We start from the raw sequence: 20356 nt of genomic DNA on the forward strand, positions 1-20356 counted from the left end.
TTATCAGCCACATATTTGAGAAGCAGCATCTTTGCATGAATAATGACTAAAACAGTGAATAAATGATCAAAGTAGTTGAGTGAAACATCACAGGCCACAGTGACGTCTTCAGATGGTTTATTTTGTCCTGAACTCGAGCCAGCTTCCCTTTCCTCACTCTGAGAACCACAGTCGCTGTGACGCTCACCTTTGCTCCAGCGATGTTCCAGGTGTTTCCAGATGTTGTGTTGTGTAGTATAAAGCCTTCAGCGTCTCAGAGGGAGCTGCGTGACGTCTCATCGACGTCCTCTGAGGACGACGAGTCTGAGACTGAAGACAGTCGGTGGAGTCAGACAGAAGAGAGCTGACCAGAGATCTGCAGCTGCTGCTCAGCTCTGCTGCAGGCTGGACGCTCCAGGCTACATTAGCCGCTACTAGCATAACACACCACAACCTACCGCACAACTGTCATGGTCCAGCTGCATTGTGGGTAACGTAGGCAACAGGTTTTTAACACGGAAGAAGAACGTGAGGAATAAAAAAGATGATCTCTCTGGTTCTGTTGAGTCTGATAGTGTTTCACTGGCCAGAGGTCAGTCAGGATGTTCTGTGTGACCCGGGTTTCGCCTCTCAGGCTGTTGGGGCTGAATGCAGCCTGACAGGAATACCTGCAGACAACGCTCAGGGCTGGAAAAAGTTACACGTTACAATCTCTGTTTTCATTTACAGTTAAAACTGTAAGTGAACCCCCGTCAGAAATAAACGGAATGTTTCACCTGTGTGTCGTGACGTTGTTATGGAACATCATCATCATCATCATCATCATCATCATCATCATCATTCGCTTCATTTCTTTCCTTCGTTGGGAAACCAAAACTGCGCTCGTGGCTGGAGTTCACAGCGTGGGAGCGCGCGCGCATTTAAGTGTATTTGGGGATGTTCGCTTTGATGCCGCCGCGCGCTGCGTCCCCCCGGGTCATCGCGTGAGTGCACGCGCGTGGTGCTTGTTAGACACCTGGTGAGAGGAAGGTGAGAGAGAGAGAGAGAGAGAGAGAGAGAGAGAGAGGGAGAGAGAGAGAGCGAGAGAGAGAGAGAGAGAGAGCTCCGGTTTTAACGGTGCCTCCTCCGGGGCTGACACGCGCCTTGACTGTGTATCTGTGTGTGTGTGTGTGTGTATCTGTGTGTGTGTGTGTGTGTGTGTGTATCTGTGTGTGTGTGTGTGTGTGTATCTGTGTGTGTGTGTGTATCTGTGTGTGTGTGTGTGTGTGTGTATCTGTGTGTGTGTGTGTGTGTGTGTGTGTATCTGTGTGTGTGTGTGTATCTGTGTGTGTGTGTGTGTGTGTGTGTATCTGTGTGTGTGTGTGTGTGTGTGTGTGTGTGCTGGGGGGGTGGAGGGGAGTGAGGAGGTTTCTAGGTTTTCCTCAGTGGTCGCACGCGCTGGGTTTGCTGAAGGAGACACGAGCGGACGCACGAGGCAGCTGGAGTGGATTAAGAGCAATATTACAGGAAGGCGCGCGTGCCATTACGCGTCAGGCGGCTCCGGAGTAAACCTGCTCCTCATCATCAGTCTATTAGGCTACTATCACTAATATTACTGTGAGCGGACAGACAGGGACAAGAGGACCGGCACACAACGACCACCGGGGAAAGTTGGAGTACCGCGGCCGGACGGAGTGTCTGTTTCTCCGCTCGTGGACCGACCTCTCCGGATACACCGTGGATACTCCGACACGCGCGGCTTCACCGGAATATGCGGTCCTTAACGGACTCTGCGAACTCTTCTCCCTCTGTGCTGGTTTGAGTCCACCGAGGGGGTCCAGGCTCCCCGTTAAGACTGTCCCCAGGGGTATTTGCTCGCTCCACCATGTCGGCGGCAGTTTTACCGGTTTCCAGCGCAGAAAGAGAGAGAGAGAGTGAGTGAGAGACACCGAGACATAGAGAGAGAGAGACCGGGGTGAACCGGACCGGACAGCGCGGGAGACCGAGCCTCTATTCCGTCTTCACGACTTGTGGGATTACTGCTGGACGCGAAATGATCCTGATTAATATCCTCACTTTGGTGTTTGTGTTGGGTGAGTAACCCCCCCAGAGTCTCTCACACACACACACACACACACACACACACACTCACACACACTCACACACACACACACACACACACACTCACACACACACACACACACACACACACACACACACACACACACACACAGGTGAGGGCAAAGGGTCTACAGGCTGTCCATGCGGTCTCTTGCTTTCTCATTAAATCTCTTCAGGATCGTTGAGATGTCACCCCCCCCCCCCATGTGTCCCCCTTGTAACATTAATGTAAAGGTGCGCGACTCAGATTAAAACCACATGCTGGTCTGATGGTCAGAGAGATTACATGTTACAGCTATTTAATCTGTTCACCTGTATATATATATATATACATATATATATATATATATGTATATATGTATATATATATATATATATATATATATATACATATATATATATATATATGTATATATGTATATATGTATATACACACACACACACACACACAAGTACTCAGATTATTCTATATTCAAGTAAAAATCATGCAGAAAAATGGCTCCTGTCAGATATTATTTACCTGTTATATTATTAAATTATTATTAGTGATGCATGATGTGCAGCACAGCCCGACTGATACAGGATTCTTTAGGCCGATACTGACATTTCATTTAATATTAATATTAATTATATATCAGCAGATATTACTTTCCTGTACACAAACCATAAGATTCTGACAGAGTTCCCCTCATTTCGTTTATTGTCGATCAGCCTGATCAGGACAGTGAACAGCTGAAAGAGGAACTCGTCGCTGCTCTCTGGTGGACAAACGATGACATTTTTGTATCTTTGGCATTTCTTTACTTCAGTTTCTCGTCATTTATCGACAGACGATGAGCTAATATCGGCCGATCCATCAGTGTGTGGAGGTGGAGCTCGTTTTAATCTGTATACTGCTGGCTGGATGAACCTTGAACAATGCTGTGTATGTGATGAACTCATAATGTTTATATATAATAACTTCATCTACAAAGTAATGAGTAAAAAGTACAATATTAGATTTGATAGAAGTATGGAAACACTAAGTACCTCAAAAGTGTATTTAAGTGCAGTACTTGAGTCAATGAGTCACATTCTACCACAGTCGGCTGGGTGCACGGAGGCTCTTTAGTCCTGGTCTCTGTTGGGGTGCTGTCCCTGGTCCTGAAACCTGATTTGTTCTTAAGTCTCTCCAGAGGGGTGTTTCATAAAGGTGGCTCTTATTGTGAAAAGCAAACTGAACCAGGATCAGTCTGTTTCATGAAGCTGGTTTGGAGCTGATGTGAGTCAAGTCTGGTTTATTTCATGACTTTGAATCACAGACCAGAGACGTCGAGCACTGATCACATCAACTTATAAAGCAACACATGTTAAAGATTAATAAGGAGATTAAAGTGCTGAATGTTAACATGTAGCTGCAGGTGAAGATACAACTCTGACGTATCAATACGACTCCAGACTGGTCATTTATTTAACAGCAGCACCGTGAGATAATTAGCCTGCGTTCTCTATCAGTTGGATTATGTTACTTGGTGACAGATTAGCCTCCATATGGTGGAAATATTGTTATCATACCTTCAGATTCGCTGTCGGCCACTTTCTGCATACTGAGGAGGGTTACTGTAGTGTCTTATAATAAACAGATTTCTGGTAATTCACTAATTTGATTCAGTGACACTTAAAGAGAGAATAAAAGATGAAAATGTTTCTGACAACGAGGCTGCAGCCACGAGTCAAAGCTGTTTATTAGCTTTAATCTAACCGCAGTGCATTTATAAGCACATAACTGGAACACTGTGCAGATCTGAGCTCAGATTTTAATTACGCAATAAGTGCAGCCCATGTGTCAAAATGTGATCAATTTTACATGAAGTCTGGTTCACACTGCAGCAGTGAAGAGGAACCTTTGAGATAACACTGTGTTCCAGTCTGACAGACTGAAAACTAACCTGACCAGGTCCGGGTTAGTCTGGAGGGATCGGTTTCCATGGTAACGGAGGTCAGACTGGTTTAAACCTTAAAGCTTTATGAAACAGAGTTTCCTGATAATAAGCCTGTTTTAATGTCACTTCATGAAACACTCCTCAGGTCTAAACACACTGTAAAGAGAAGGTCATGTCACTGAGGTCATGTCCCATCATTTTTACTACTTTCAGTGAACTCAAAAAAACAATAATATTCAGTAACTGTAAGAAAAGAAATGAGAAAATGAGTCTGACCAACTTTAATAAAGTCAGCATGTGAATAACATCAGACTTGACTGAAGTACAACGACAGAGAATTGGTATGAAAGTGGAGTTTCATGGACTGTAAGAGTCTCTGTGGGTCCAGGTCACTTTGTTGTGGTTCGGTCTTGATGAGGTCACGGCGCTGAAAGGTTGAATGTTTGTTTTGATTGTATGATGGCATTTGTTTCCACCAACAGCAGCCTCACAGGGTCACAAGTCAGCAGGGAAGCACTACTGCACAGGTGTTGTCAGTGATGTCATCGTGATGTCACTCGAGTCAGCGTCGGCTGAAGACTACAGACCGCCAGACGCCAAAACTAAAGTCATAAACTTTTAATAACTTGTATATTTAAAAAGATGAACAGATGTTTAACGCTCACTTCTTTAGAAATGCTGATTTACGCCTGCTGGTTTTATAAATAAATACATGAACGTTTTTTAAATCTGCAACAAATGATTCTTTTTGTTATCGAGTAGTCGGATTGTTTTTGATTGAAGGTTTGGTCTCTACAAGGCAGCAACTGTGAAAAATGTGAATTATTCGATGAGTCAGTCGGTCGGTCATTGGCTGCTTTTCTTCGTCTTATGTGACAACAAGCTGGATGTCTTACAGTTATTTTCATAGTTGATTACTCGACTGATTCTTTTCCTGACGAGTTACTTAATGGTTTGGTCTATAAATGTCAGAGTGGTGATAAATGCTCCCCCACGTCTTCAGATGTCTTGTTAAGGTCCAGAACACGAAGATATTCAGTTTACTGTCATTTCTTTGTCATTTTTGACTAAAAGACGACTGAAACATTTAATCTGTTATCAAAATGGTCTCTGATTCATTTTCTGTGGACTCATTTATTAATCAATAATCGTTGCAGCTCGACTTATCTTATTCACAAGTATTTAAAGTATTTAAGTATTCAATATATTAAGCTGTGGCCCCGGCTCTCTTCGCCACACAGCTGCAGGTTCATGTCAGACTCAAAGCGTCTTTATCTCGTCCCTCTGACGCTCACTTAATTGGACTCCACCTGCATCTGGAAAAGGCCACTGCAGCTGATCCAGGGTCTGAAACCACACTTGTTTTTGTCGGTCATCAGTTTTCAGTTACTGTGTGTACTGAATGTATAATTGCAGCCACGCTGACCTCCTGGTGGTCTGTGAACTGGCTGCTCCTCCTGTCCTTTAAAGACGGCGACAGGACCTCTGAGCTTCGTCTGCAGGTACAGCTGCAGAAACGTTGTTCTGCGCGAGTCCTCGTTTCCCCGACTCGCTACAGTTGAGGTGGAAGCACAAAGTTAGCACCAGCCATGGAGCCACAGTGGACAGGTTTATGGGAAATATACCAGGTTAAAATAAGCCGTAATTATCCAATTATCCTGTGAAGTCTGGCTGAGAAATGATTGCTTGCTTTGCACACGGTGACGTTGTCTTCAGAGGTGTGCGATGCTAACAGTCTGCATGTTGTGTGCTCAGAGTGACCATGTTGAGTGTGCTGGTGCAGCCTCCTTGTAGCTCTGATAAGTGTCCATTAAAGTGGTTTCGGCTGTGAGCTGAAAGCAGCGTGACACTGATGGTTTCTATTGTGGAGAAACTGAGAGTTTATAGAAGCCAAGAGGAGTTCAACAGGTTGGAGTGAAGGAGCTCCACATGAACTGTAAGTACGGTATTTTATGATGGATTCGGCACAGTTTTTATAAACAGTTTCAAACTGCAAGTTGTGCCTGTCTGTCAACACACAGGAGCAAATGAAATCAAATTAGACAGACTTCTTAAAAAGTCAACATTATTGTATCTGATATCAAACACCTTCAATATTTCTCCCAACAGAGAGCAGCGATGTTGAAATCAGCCGTATTTAAGTATTCATTGCAGATGGTGATTATTTAATGTGCATGAATGAGCCGTCAGACAAACTGTGGTCTGAAGAACAGACTTGGTTTGATGGATAATTCTGTCAGACTGCTCATCACTGTCATCTCAGGTGTTATTGGATTGTTTCCACTTGTTGGTGATCCCTCTGAATCCTGATTGAAATCTGGATTTAAGAGGTCTTTGTGAGAGTCAGTGACTCGGGACTCTCTCCTCCTCTCTCAGACGGACCAGATCAAATATCGAGCTGAGGAGTCTTAACTGCTGACTCGGCCGGGTCGCAGCTACGTTCAGCCTCCTCCGGATGTTTTGAGAATCCGGCTCCAGAACACTGACTCACATGTTCAGTCCTTAGAATATGAACGCCACAAGTTTCAGTGTTTATTACTGAACACACAGACCACTGAATGTCTGCAAACGTGTCTTTATTCATCATTAACCAGGTGAACTGCTGGAGACTCGAGTGTCTGTGACAGCACGTTGTGGATATACTGTATGTTCTGTGTTTTCCACTGTCGCAGTATGACAGTAGCTGATGTTTAGTGTGTCCAACAAGGGCGTCATTTCCACTGGGGACTTTTCAAAATCCCATTTTTGTATTTCTGAACATTGTCCTCTGACGGTCCAGCTCCTCCGTCCCCATAAGAGAAAGTAAGAGTTGACAAAATGTTGATATGCTTCTCTGAGTCACCTTCAGCTTTAACTGTGCACTCAAAGCAACGAGTGGAGCACAGAGAGCTGTGCAGCCTTGGTTTGCCCTGTGTTTTATCTCTCAGGCACCTACCTTAATGGTGAAGGTTGTCCTGCAGACACTATTCAGGGCTGTACTCCAAACATTTAATATGCTGTATATTTCCAGGGTGACATGGCGCCACAGTAACCAGCTTTTATATAATGATATGATAATATTATAGTTACTGTGATACAGTCCTGTAAGATTGGTACACAGACATGCCTTTGTTGGAAGTGGAGGTCACCTGACTGCTGGGTTGAGGAGCCCAGGAGGACGCTCCCTGGAAGCAGGCCCAGGTGTGCTGGTCAGGCAGCTGACACAGGTGCCCTGAGTGTCCTGAGTCTGTTTAGTGTTCCTGAGTGCGTTGACTGAGTCGTTTCTTCCATTGTTCTATATTCTAACTTGTGTTTACTTTGTTAATCTCTGTTAATTCTGATATAATGATCTGTTCAGAGTAGCAGTGTCTGGATATATGATGATATATGATTTTTGAGATAAAGTGATAGATTTAATTTGTATGTGTACTTTCTTGTAATATGTAGAAAAATGAAAGCACTCACCGACACCTGACTCAAGTGAAAGAAAAGATAATAAATGCTTTAAATGGAACCTGCTGACTGCTGATCCTTCTGTGCTCATCTCCAATAAGTCAAAACCCAGTGCATTCCTCACCAAACAGCCTTATTAGTGGTATAATGTATAATCTCATTTCTATTTGTCTTTCCCCCGCCAGATGTGTGTGTGTGTGATTCGGAGCTGGGCCCCCCCGGGTGGAGGGAACCTCTGGACTGCGTCCGAGCTTCTGAACTGTGCAACCAGAACAGCCAGTGCAGCTCACGTTACCGGATCATGCGTCAGTGCCTCTCCGGCGGGGACAAGGAGCGCAGCGCCATGCTGGCCTCCAAGGAGTGCCAGGGGGCGCTGGAGGTGCTGCAGGACTCACCGCTGTACGACTGCCGCTGCAAGAGAGGCATGAAGAAGGAGCTGCAGTGTCTGCAGAACTACTGGAGCATCCACATGGGTCTGACTGAGGGTGAGCCGCCAACACAGAGCTGCGTCGAGGCTTAATTAAGCCTCCTGCTGCCTGTTGATTTCTCCTCAGTGTTTTGAGCTGTGAGCTGGCGGATGAATCAGAACAACCTCTTGGTGTTTTTGTGAGAACTTCACATATGCAGAGATAGAAGAGCTCTGCATCGATTGTTGAATGGGTTTCTGTTCGAATTTTGCCTGAAGAAAAGAAGGAATATGATGTTTCTAGGTGTTGCATATGTTTTAACCTCCTAAGACCCAAGCTCTATCTTAATTTCTCTTTGCTATTTGGGCTTATTGGGACCTGATAAGTATAAAAACTAAGCATCATCTGTTGACATGATGTAGTTCCACATACCGGGACAATTTTGAATTTCCATATAAGCAGAATTAAGTATTATGGTATAACCCAAAATGTGATGTCCACGCATGTGGTCAGGTCTTAGGAGGTTAGAGTAGTATGAAGCCTTCAGCGTCTCAGAGGGAGCTGTGTGACGTCTGATAACGTCCTCGAGTGATGTCACCTGAGTCTGTTAGGAAGTGAAAACAGTCTGTTGGTGTAGAGAGCTGACCAGAGATCTGTAGCTGCTGCACATCTCTGCTGCAGGCTGCATTAGCTACTACTAGCATAACACACCACAATCCACCACACAACTGTCGGTGGTCCAGTTGCATTGTGGGTAATGAAAAAGGATCTCTCTGGTTCTGCTGCATCGATTCTGATCCTTTTTTTTTAAAGCCGAGTCTGACAGTGTGACAGGACAGAAGCAACAACTTGTGTTGCTGTTGTTGTTGTTGTTGTTGTTGTTGTTTTAATGTGCAGTGTGAATTTTAATGGAACAAACAAGCAACATCACATGAAACATTCTCTCACTGCAGAGCTGCAGTGTTTTGAGTCACCCAGACACCTGGCTAACGTCTTTGGTTGGTACAGGTCCCACTGCTGGTCCTGCACTGTGTTCTGTGTGAGTCAGCACACACACACACACACACACACACATGCACACGGTCTGTTGGCTGGCCTAGTTTGGGTCTCAGCAGCGGCAGAGCTCATTAAGAGCCTCTCTCTTTGTTCTCCATTCCACTAAGGATGTTTCTGTAGTGCCAGCAATGCTCGCAAAGCCCCTGCAACACACACACACACACACACACACACACACACACACACTTACTTGGCGGCCACACACAGGACCTACATTTAAGCCAAAGAAAGTTGCAACGTACAGAAACACACGTTGTCTCTGACGTTTGTGACTCTCTACAGAACAGATTTGTAATTGGACGACTGCATTTTCCTCCAAAGCCTCGAACAGGAAGATGAAGATCATTCTGAGATCAGTCACATGTGAAATGTTGTTCCTGATGGAAACGTGTGGTCAATGCAATCTGAGCACTTTAGTGGGAAGAATTTTAAGGGCACAGGGAACCTTGAGTCCTGAGTCTTAACACACCAAACACATGAAGCAGCAATCAGAAGCAGGTATGTGCCCTCTAACACCAGCAGTTTCATTACAAAGAAGCCTAAAAACAATATTTCTCAGAGGAACGTTCATCTGCTGCATGATTAGTTACATCACAGATGATTTTATATAAGTCTGATAGAAATTGTGCTCTTGTAGTTTTAATTTCCAGCTCATTTTGTTCTTTCACGTGACAATGAACAAAAGAGTTTTCCCTGCACTGCTGCACTGTCTCTCATTCATGCATGAATATCTAACAAGGCAGAAGAGGATTTGTTGGCTTTTCAGCTTAAAACTTAGAATGAAAATCCAGAGAGGAAGAACAGGTGAGTGAAATAATTCACAGGTTTCTCTCCGTCCAAGGTTTGGGATCTGTTCGAGCAGAGGAGCCGCGAACAGTTTAAAAGAGGGATTAAAGATTCAAGAAGGACAAAGTTATGGTCAGTGTTAGAAAGCAGAGTTAAATATATGCACTTTTACCCAATAATAACAATAATACAGTTTATTTATATAGCAATATATATATTGAAATAAAACCAACAAGACCAGTGAAACAAACAGAAGATAAAACCTCTTAAATGTGCAACATATTAAAGATATTAAAGATGACCACATGTCAAGCAAACACAACAGAAAAATGAGTTTTAAGAGGTGATTTTAAAAGAAGATAATGTTTTGGTGAGCTCCTCGGGCCGGGCAACAAAGTAGGGTCCCTTTTAGTCTTGAATCTAGCCTAAAATCTAGTCTTAAATCTAGACACAGGGACAGCCAGTAGAGTTATTATCTGTGGATCTCAGGTCAAACACCAGCGAGCCTCAAGAGAAACAGTATCATCATCTGCGTAACAATGAAATGCAGCACCATGTCTTCATGTGACGGGTGGGAAACATACTCTGATAAAGAAAATAAGACCTAGTCCTAGAATTGAACCCTGGGGCACTCCTCCTGTGATTGGAGTTGAAGAAGAAGCACTGTCTCCAATCGAAACAAAAAAACTATGATTTGACAAATGCGATGAACAAATGCAAGGCTGCATCAGATATACCAACTGCTGAAGTCTGTTTGTCCACTGTATGAAAAGCTGAACTTAAGCCTAGTAAACTGGGAGTGATGATGATTCTGACAGGAAGCTGTAATCAAACAGACTTTGGCAGTAAACGTTTGGAAACCGGTCTACAGATCTGTACTGGTCTATATAGGAAGGCTTGCGGACAGAAGCTGGACACAGACCTGGTCTTGCATATATAAACCTTGAGACAAAGTTATGAAACCCAGAAATGCTTAAAAAGTGCTGAAGGAGAAAGTGTACCAATTAGTGGCTCATTATGTGTCATTAGCCTGAAATGTGTCTTCAAATTAAATCTTAAAACTATTAATTGAGTTTAAAGTCTTTGTCATACTCATTATTCTTTAGTGGTTCACTAACACGACATGAAGAGTTGAGCGATTTGGAAATATTAACTTTCAAACCATAAAATTCAGACATGAATAGACATGAATCCTCCAGCTGAGTTACGAGTGGTTCTCTGTCGCGATGCCATCAATAGATTTACTCCGACGGTTGAAAGCAGAGCTGCTCGGGGTGAGAAAGTCTGTGTGAATATGGAAACTATTCAGTCTAAAGAATCTAGTGTAGAACTGGATGCAGGTGTTGGGATTATCGTTGGCGTTCAGATGGACTTGTGCTTCTCCAGGCTGCTCATAAGTCAACGTATGCGGGTGTGTTTCTTTTATACTTCTGCAGATTGGTGGGATTATGTACATGCCTACGAGGAATCAGTGCCACATTTGGATCCTTTACTTAAGTAAGAAATAACAATTAATTAACACTGAACCCAATTAGATACTGGAGTTATGGAGGTTTGATTAGAGTTATCTCAACACTTACTTCACATGCTTCAATCTGACAACAGCCTTAGTTTTATTGTGGGATGTCTTCATTTAATTATTATCATGAAGTTCGCCTGAGATGAGGACAGTCTGTTCTCTCGTCAGTCTTTGGTTGTTGTCACATTTTGTATGATGTGGCATCTCCCTTCAGAGAATCAGCAGGTTAATTAAGGGAGCCATGATTGACAGCAGCATCCAGGTTTCACACAGCGGAGCTTCCACTGAATCTGTGATTACCCAGCAGATCCTCAGAGAGCGCTGCAGAAGGTGTGGAAGGGGAGGGTGGAGATGACTAATGAACTGAGGGACAGGAAATTGGTTGTGGGTGGAAAGTGGAAAGAGCTGGGAGGAGACGGAGAACTGGAGTCGTTCTTGCAACCTTCATTTCTTTCTTTCTTTTTATTATTCTTTCTTTGAGGAGCGCCACTCCCAGCCTGAGTCACAGGAGAGGAAATACTCATGAAACTGAGTTTCCATCCACCTGTTTTTATGTGCTCTCTGTAACTGTGGAAACACCTAAATGACAAAAGACCTCTTTACACTCTGGTGTGGAGGAAAAGTTATTCGTAAAGCTTATTGACAAAAAGAGAAGGGTCATAGAAACACAAAGTGATGAATCAAAGAAATTGGCAGCAGTGAAAACTTGGTTTGTGGTCAGAACGAATAAATTCATGAAAGCAACATAAATGTCGTAGCTAGGAGGCAGCAGCTACATGCCATCATGTGACAGCTCACTAAACCCCCACTCCCCCGACCAGGGACCGGCCAATCACAGCTTAGCAGCAGTAACTAGCCACAGCAGCAGCCAAAATCGCTGGTCTGTTCTAATCTAAGATGCTAATGTTAGCATGTCCGGCTAACTAGCTTACTGCCTACAGTAGCATTACATCCAAGAGTCAAAGAGATCGAGAGACACCGTTAGTTTATGTTAATTCATGTGTGGGGTTTCAGGTTACGTAAAAAAGACCTGTTTGTGACTCGCACACCCAGGCAGGTCTGGATGCTAGCAGAGCTAAGGCTAACGTTAGCGCCTCTGGGGAAGTTTACACTCCTACGACAGTAAAAAGTCTGCTCTTACATTTTTACATTTCATACTTAGAATAGTAGAACTAACAAGAACAATGCTGCTTCTATATTGGACCACAAAGAGATGCAAAACGGCCGCTGTGAATCTGGGGGACCCTCGGGGGGGGCCCTTTTCAGGTCTGTGTCCAGGGGCCCGTTGCTGCAGGCTATTTGGAGTTACAGCTAACTGGGGCTGCACAATTAATCAAATGTTGATCTCGATCACGAGTTTGGCTTCCCACAATTAAATGAAGCAGATCGGCCGTTATAATGACATTTAAACTGCGTCCCGCTCTTAGAAACTCATCGAATCAAGCACTTCCTAAACTACCAGCCAGCCACCAGGGGGCGATGGAGGTGTGTTGGGTGCAGCCCTACAGCTAACAGCTACTTTCATAACCAGAATATTTAAGTTGTTTATTTGGAGTTCCTTTGTTACACTGAATAAACCATGATGTCATTTAATAATTAAATAATGTACAGTTTATTATTGTCAAGAATCGGCTTTAAATGTGAGTCTTAAACACATTTTTACTCATTTTACAAATGTGTCATTGAACCGTCTCTGAAGCCGCCCCCCCCCCCCGCTGGGTGAAGGTGCTGCAGAGGTTCAGCCTGTTGTGTCCAGCTTTCAACTGACTGGAGAGCTTCCTCATCGCTGCTCAAGAGCCAGCTTTTCATTTTGCTCCCAATTCTGGATTCATCACCTCCCGTGTGCCAAAAAGATTTTCCACCCCCCCTGCAGTCGATCCTCAGCAGCAGACTTTCCTTTAGGTAAACAGGGAGAATCTATGACATCTCAATTAGGAGGCGTGAGACGCTCGGCTCTCTCTGCTGCCCTAGTTTATACTGCAGCCTGATAAAACGGCTGTTTTTAAATATAATCCAGCTTTGATGCCTGAAAGCTCATCATCCATCCTAATTTCTGTTGTGCTCGCAGTCTTCATCTCAACATTATTCAGCAGCCTGCAGGTGACTGTGAGACCACAGAGAGGCCACTGAGAACAGAAAAGCAATATTCTCCACAACTCATTGATGGGAAGTTATTTATCATTTCACTCTACCTGCAACACACAACAAAACAGGAAGCAGCCTCACGAACAGAACACTCACCACAGAAACTACAAAGGTGTTTTTTATTGTAGCTAATAATTGTAAGCATGAATAAGAGCTTATTAATAGATTTGTTATTGAATATAACTCCTCCTGTGACGTGTCTGTAACTGTGAGCGGTTCCTGTAATTATATGAAGTTATGTCTTCAGTACCTTTAAACTTATTTATTCGAGTTTTAAACCTGCCTGTAACTGACTTCTAACAGACTGTAATGATTGTTAATAATTGGTTATTTACGGATTTCTGATGGATTCATTATCTTGTATATAAAATATGGCCTGCAGTCGGGTCTTAAAGGTCTCTGTGTAAGAACTCTAATATGTGTATAATTAAGTAATACAAGCTTCACACTATAATGACATACAATTGCTGTAAGCATTTATAATGTGTTTTATTTATATATAAACAATTCACACCCCTAATGAATAACTAACTCATGAATCATTTATTACACTAGAACATGCACTAATAAATATTTATTAATGTTGTATTGAGATACTGTTCTACAGAATCAGAACCAGGTTTATTGCCAAGAAGGTTTTCAGGAATCTGCTTTGAAGTCATCGTGCATAACAGTCAAAATATTCAAAGTAAGAAAATAAAGTACTGCAAAAGTCAAACAATCATAAATATAAAATCAAGTGAAAGGAGCTGCGCCGTGTTTAAAAAGATGTGCAAACGGTTTATGGACTCTGTTATAAATAATCCATTAACTGTTGCTTCATAAACAGTTACATTAATAACCACTTTAAAACAACCTTCCAACCACATTATAAAGCATTAATTAATTGCTGATATACTGCTGATAAAGGCTAGATGGGTGGGTTGAAATAATGTGTTGCAAATTGTTTTGACAGCAGATTAATCAGCTCAGTTATCTTCGGTCTTTCACTCTAAGAGAAGGAGTCTGCAGGCTATTGGAAAGACACAAGACGCTGATTAAACAACAGTGTTTGTGTGAATGTCAGAGGGAGCTGAGGAGCTGAGGAGCGGAGGGTAACAGGGAGGATCACAGCAGATAAAGACTGATATCCAGGGAATCAGATGAAAGTATGATGGCAGCAGATGACGGAGGAAGAAGCAATTTGAGGACGAGGAACAGAAAAAGGAGGAAATGGAGTAGAGCAGGGAGAGATCAGACAGACGAGAGTCGGTAGACGAGAGGGCACTGAGAGGGGACGCCGGATCAAGCCTCCATTTATCTGTTTCCTGACACACTTTCTATGTATTAAAGGACGGAGGGCAGACCACCGCCCTCCTTTAAATAGCCCAGCATTTGTTGTCACGTCGGAGGTTCAAACTCTGTCTGGAAAACTTCTGATTGTGAAGTTTTACGGTCTGTTTGGTGGCAGAAACAGCGAAGCGGTCAATGAATCACTGTCTGACTCTTTCATTACGCCCGCTGACGTGCCGCTCAACACATCTGAGGAGATATATGGAGATCTGATTTTTGATTGCCCCACAATGATCCATCACTTTGCCACCGATGAGCGATGTTAGCCCGGTGTATGGTGTGATGTTTGTTGTTTGTCGGTCCATTAAACCACGCTGGAGAATGGCGATCATTACCCTATTAAGTGTTAGACTGTGTGTGTGTGCATTAACACAGAGGCAGGCGGGGACAATAGAAATAAAGACCAGTTATTTCTCGACGGAGAAGAAAACCATTTAAAGCAAAGACGGACAGAACAGAGAGGTCACGCTTCATAAATCATTGATATTTAATGAAAGCCTTTATATTTAGGTTAATATTCTGCAGGTGTTGCAGGGCCACAGACCTGATACATGGATACTGAGAGACTGAGGGACAGATTTACTGTCTTTCAGGTGCATAAGATCCCATTTCCACTCGGACACTTGTGGTGCCCTGTGGTGAACTGGCTGGTGTTTTTTGGACAGAGGGCTGTTTTCAGGAACAGAGGAGACATTTAAGACAAATGGCGTCTTTCCTGAGTCACCATTCCTCAGAGATGTTGGAGGCAAACACCGTTTTCTGCATGAATGGTCACTTTTATAGAAAATATATGTGGCAAATGACAGAAATAGAAGCAGACAAGGCAGCAAAAGAGCAGATTACCAACCTTATCACAAAGTGCAAGTGCCAACAGGTAACTGCTCAGAAACATCCTCACATATGACTTTGAAACAAAAAGCTTGTTAAGTTGTGAACCAGCAGTTCTTTCCCCTGCTGCCGTCCTTATGGAGACGCAGCAGATCGGGATGAAACTCCTTGTGTGTCGTCTGGCCTTCCAGTTAACTCTTGGAGAGCAGAGAGATGAAGGTGAAAGATAAAAGACGAGTGAGGAGAAGAGAAATCATCTCCTCTTAAATGGATTTGATACACTCATGAAAAGCTTTGATAAAAAAGCAGTTTTCATTGATTTTTAATCCCTTTGAGATACAGATTTCTGGGACAAAAACAGTCAAATTGAAACTGTTAGCCACATCAGAGCATGACAGATGATCAGACTGCACACGTTTGTTCTCAGAAAAATAAACCTTTTGTGAGGCCATAAGGCTACACATACTGTATAATTATTGGTTTATCTGAATGAGAAGTCTGGCTGTGACTGGAGGGAGGATGGAGTGCGGAGGCTTTGGAGTAATCTGCGCAGGGATTGGTCTAAGCTGTCCCTGGAGGGAGTCATATACAAGAGGCCAGGCTGCAGGCAGCAGCATTAGTCATGGGTAGCTCCCTGCACGGCTAGCTGATTTCCTCACCTCTGCTCTGAGCTCCTGGTGGGACCAAAGCACACAAACTATTGCCTGCTGTTACTGCTGAGAAGTGCAGCGCTCACCGCACAGAGCGGAGGGCAGTCAGGTGACTCCACCTCCGAGGAAGCATCTCCAAGCATAAAGGTTCACATCGCAAATCCTTTTTCATGTATGTGCGGCTTTGACTGGGGGCTGATGTCACCGGCCGCTCCGGCAGTCCTGATTGGTTAGAATCAGAATACTGATGAGCAGTTGGTGCTGGTTTGACCGTTGAAAAGTGGGCGTGTCATAACCGACGTACCACGCTGTTGCTAGCTAGCGATCTAATAAATGCTAGCTCTGTGCCGCTACAAGTTGAAGATTGATTGACGGGTGGATGTCACGATATTATTGGTTGTTATTGGTCGAAGCTTCTGTAAGCACATGTCAAGAAATCACGACTGGGTTTGGATAGAATACAAAGATTGATTTTTTTTGTCATTCTTTTGGCACATATTGTTAGCTGCACATTATGACCGGGGATGTGATCTGAAAGGGTTGAAGGGAATTTTTCATTTCATCTGGACTTCAATCAACCGATCGGCTTGTTTGACGGGTGCTGGCAAACTAATGGTACACTCCGAGCAGCAGTCCGTTGTGACGTCATGTTAGTTTGCTCTGCATTGCTTCCTTAAATCTGATTTGTCATCTGTTATGAAAGCAGCTGATGTGCTCGTAGTAATTTCCACTTCCACCTGGAGGAGAAGGCTGTTTGTTCCTCCTGTATGTCTGACATGTAAAAGCTGTACAGCTGATCACTGGTCAGATCGCACACAGCAATTCTAATATTTATATAATAAAGAAAGAAATAAAGGGCACATAGGTACCTCTGGTTATATGTCATTGTCCCCAGATGATGAATCCTTCTGACTTTGGTGGTCCTCTGACTAACTCTCGCTATGAGGTGGACAGTTTTGGTTTTGAGTGAAACATCTCAACAACTGTTGGATGGATTGCGATGATATTTGGTCCAGATGTTCATGTTCCCCTCGGGATGAATAGTAATAACTTTGGTGATGATAAGAGATTTCACAGGTGGTGCACGTGACCGTTCAGACGAGAGGAAATACGATCCATCTTTATAATCCGACAACGTACTACATATTACAAATGGGACAGAGTGCGTCTACACGAGACAAACATCACTGCTTGTTATGTATTGAGACGTTTGTCTAATGGACCTCAGCTGCTGTGTCCTGTGGGAGATCTCACCGTGCTCGTTTCTGTTGGTTATGTTGAGAGTCTGGACCTTACGATCGTCACGTTTACATCGAAATTCAATAAAGTCTTTAAGACAATAATGTGGGAACGTCAGCGCTCAAGTAAACAACATACTCCAATTATGTTAATGTGATCAACTTCTTAATCAGAGTAAATAGAATCTTATGTGGAGTTCAGTGACCATAATTCATCAGCAGACTGAAATAATTACACATCTTTATGTTAAGAACTATTTCTGGGAAATATTTCAGGTTGATTTTCTCACTAAAATCTCTTTGAACAGGAGTCGATTATCAAATTAGTTCATTTTAAATCAACTAATCGACAAATCGCTTCAGTTCAACTGCATCTACATTCATTAACACATTTCCTTATTATGCCGATAGAAAACATAATCTGAGCGGCACGTTTCTCTCTTAGAGCGATTTAATTTGCAGACTAGTCGTATTCAGATGTATTTTTAGGAGGCAGAGTTTAAATAATCAGGCCATGAGGGGATTAACAGAAAGGGACATAATACATAGAGGATGGATCCATGTGTTGAAACGCTGGCAGAGGCCTGACCCAGACTGTTGAATAAAACATGAGTGACATACAGTTCTAAATCATCATTTCAGATAAAGGCGTGCAGTTTGTTTTTTACATTTTCTGTATTTCCGTCCAAGCAGAAGATAAGAATAAACTGTATTCATGTTCTTGCACGTTTGCCTCCAAAAGATAATGATATTCAGAATGACAATGCTGTTCTGTGCTGGAATACATTTAAACTTGACTGTCAGAGTCTGCTGGGGGTCCAGAGCAGTGACTCCCAACCAGTGGGACTTCTTCTGCTGTCTCCAGGCTGCATGTGGAACAATGGAGCTCAGCCAATTAAAGAAAATAGACATTTTGATTTATGTATTGTGTTTAAAAGGACAATAGTCATCCAAATAAACCTTAAAGCCATGAGAGTGCATGAAAACTAGTTCTGGAGCTAGCAGAGGAGTCGAACTAGTTGTCTAAACGTGATGGATAAATGGTTTCAGTGGTTAGCCTGGAGCTGAAAGTAATGACCTCTCAGAAACAAGGAAGAGCTCCTCTTACAAATCAAATGAAGTGAACTGGAATATAACAGGTGGAGTCGATGAAGGGGCTCCTGAGCTAATCTGACAGGGACGTGGGACATTAAAGGTTGGGAACCACTGCTACACTTTCACATTTAGCGCTGCACCTGCGGCTGCCCGCGGTCCCTCGCAGGTGAAAGTGATTCAGCTGTGTTCAAGGTGCTCTTCTCTGACGGACCTGACGCAGCGCCATCAGCTCTGCAGACACCTGCCGTCTGATAGCTTCCAGCTGCTGTTTGCTAACAGACGCATGTGGCGCGCCAGCAAACACGACTGTATGGAGGCAGCTTCCAGGCAGCTCTGTAATGTGTTGAGGGAGATAGTCGCTCACTTATTGACATAAAAACATGCGCAGGCTCAGCTGTACGTGCTGGAACGTGTTTTCAGCAGGAGGTACCGAACAAAACCTGCCTACAATATGAGTTATATATCAACACAACAGCGCTGTAAATCAGCCCAACAATATGCAAACAGCTCAGTTAGGAAATGGACTTTAATAAGCAGGATTAAGATTGAAAACCGTGAATGGAGATCCCAGTATTTCTCTGGAATATTCCCCATAATCTGGTCCAGTTTCCCAGGAACGGTTCCTGCTGGATCCTGCTGGATCCTGCTGGATCCTGCGGTCTTCAGCGTTTGTTTGTGTCTGAAGAATATCATGTACTGACAATGACAAGGATTTCTTCTCCAGCAGTCCGACCTCGAATTACTGGATGTAACTGGGACACATGCTGAAACAGAAGTTCACAGTTAGCCGCTTGGTTAAATGTTTGAGCTTCATCAGACCTCCAGAGGACTGAGCAAACTAACCGCAGGCAGACCGAACTGATTGGAGGTTATTTTGATTTAATTGATTTAATTTCATTTAATTCACACAACACATCAGAGATGCTTCTGTTTTTAACCCCCCCCCCCCCCCCTCCCATACAAGGATATGTATTATTGTTTTCAGGGGAGCTCAAATCTGTTCTGGGGAGGGAAGTCATTCAAACACTGGGTGTAAAGCGACAGAAAGAACAACCTTGCAACAATAAAAACACAGCTTCAGGCGGAGCTGCTGAAGGTGCAGAATGTAGAAACTGTGGTTCAGGCACACAGTGACCAGTCAGAGCTTAAGTAATTGCTCGGACTACATTTCCAAATCCTTTAGCTAATAGATCAGGGCACTTAGTATTGACCGGAGCTATTTAGCATGCATGCTAATATTTCAGGCTTTAAGTATTCTGTCCAGTAACTGGCCCGTGCGAGCACCTAATCACAGAGGTGCTTAGAGTTCAGCCTGCGAAATTACACATTTAACACTGACATTGGTGTTTAGCATGCAGTCAAATAAATGGCTAATTTACGAGCCTGACTAATGACTGATGTGTTTAGCATGCAGGCTAATGAGGAAGGTATTTAGCATGCGGGCTAATGAGCGAGCTGGAGGCTGATTAGTATTGCTCCACAGAGAGACACCACTGTTCGCTGTTTACTCATCTCATTCTCAGCTGCCTGACAGATGCACACACAGAAACAGTCACGGGGAGTCTGGCGAGCGTCAGCAGAGCGTGCATATCAATGTGGACAGCATGTGGGTTTTTTTAAATGAGTGTGAATATGAAAAAAAACTAAATTCACAATCAGATCTCGTTCTGTCACGGCCCATTTATTTCTCTCAAATTGGACGTTTTTGACGCTAGAAAGACTTTCTCTCCTCTAACTCCTCTGTGGATAAATGGCTGTCTGTAATTACATGTAGAGAGGATTTTTCTCTTATTTATTCTCTCTCTCATGAGAAAAAGTGAGTTTATACATTTTGTAACTCCTATTAGTCTCTGTGCTACTTCTGTTC

The 20356-nt window shown here is 43.4% G+C and overlaps 1 protein-coding gene across 1 annotated transcript in view; it reads left to right on the forward strand.

Annotated features, from left to right (window-relative positions):
* The first annotated feature begins 2011 nt into the window (after positions 1-2011).
* Positions 2012-20356, forward strand: part of gfra2b (GDNF family receptor alpha 2b) — a 65183-nt gene continuing 46838 nt past the window's right edge. Inside the window, exons 1-2 of the mRNA XM_070924522.1 lie at positions 2012-2051; positions 7619-7918. Of these exons, the coding sequence (XP_070780623.1) occupies positions 2012-2051; positions 7619-7918 (340 nt within the window). The remainder of the gene's footprint in view (positions 2052-7618; positions 7919-20356) is intronic.

This window comes from Enoplosus armatus, chromosome 18, assembly GCF_043641665.1.
Source record: "Enoplosus armatus isolate fEnoArm2 chromosome 18, fEnoArm2.hap1, whole genome shotgun sequence".
Classification (NCBI taxonomy): Eukaryota; Metazoa; Chordata; class Actinopteri; order Centrarchiformes; family Enoplosidae; genus Enoplosus; species Enoplosus armatus.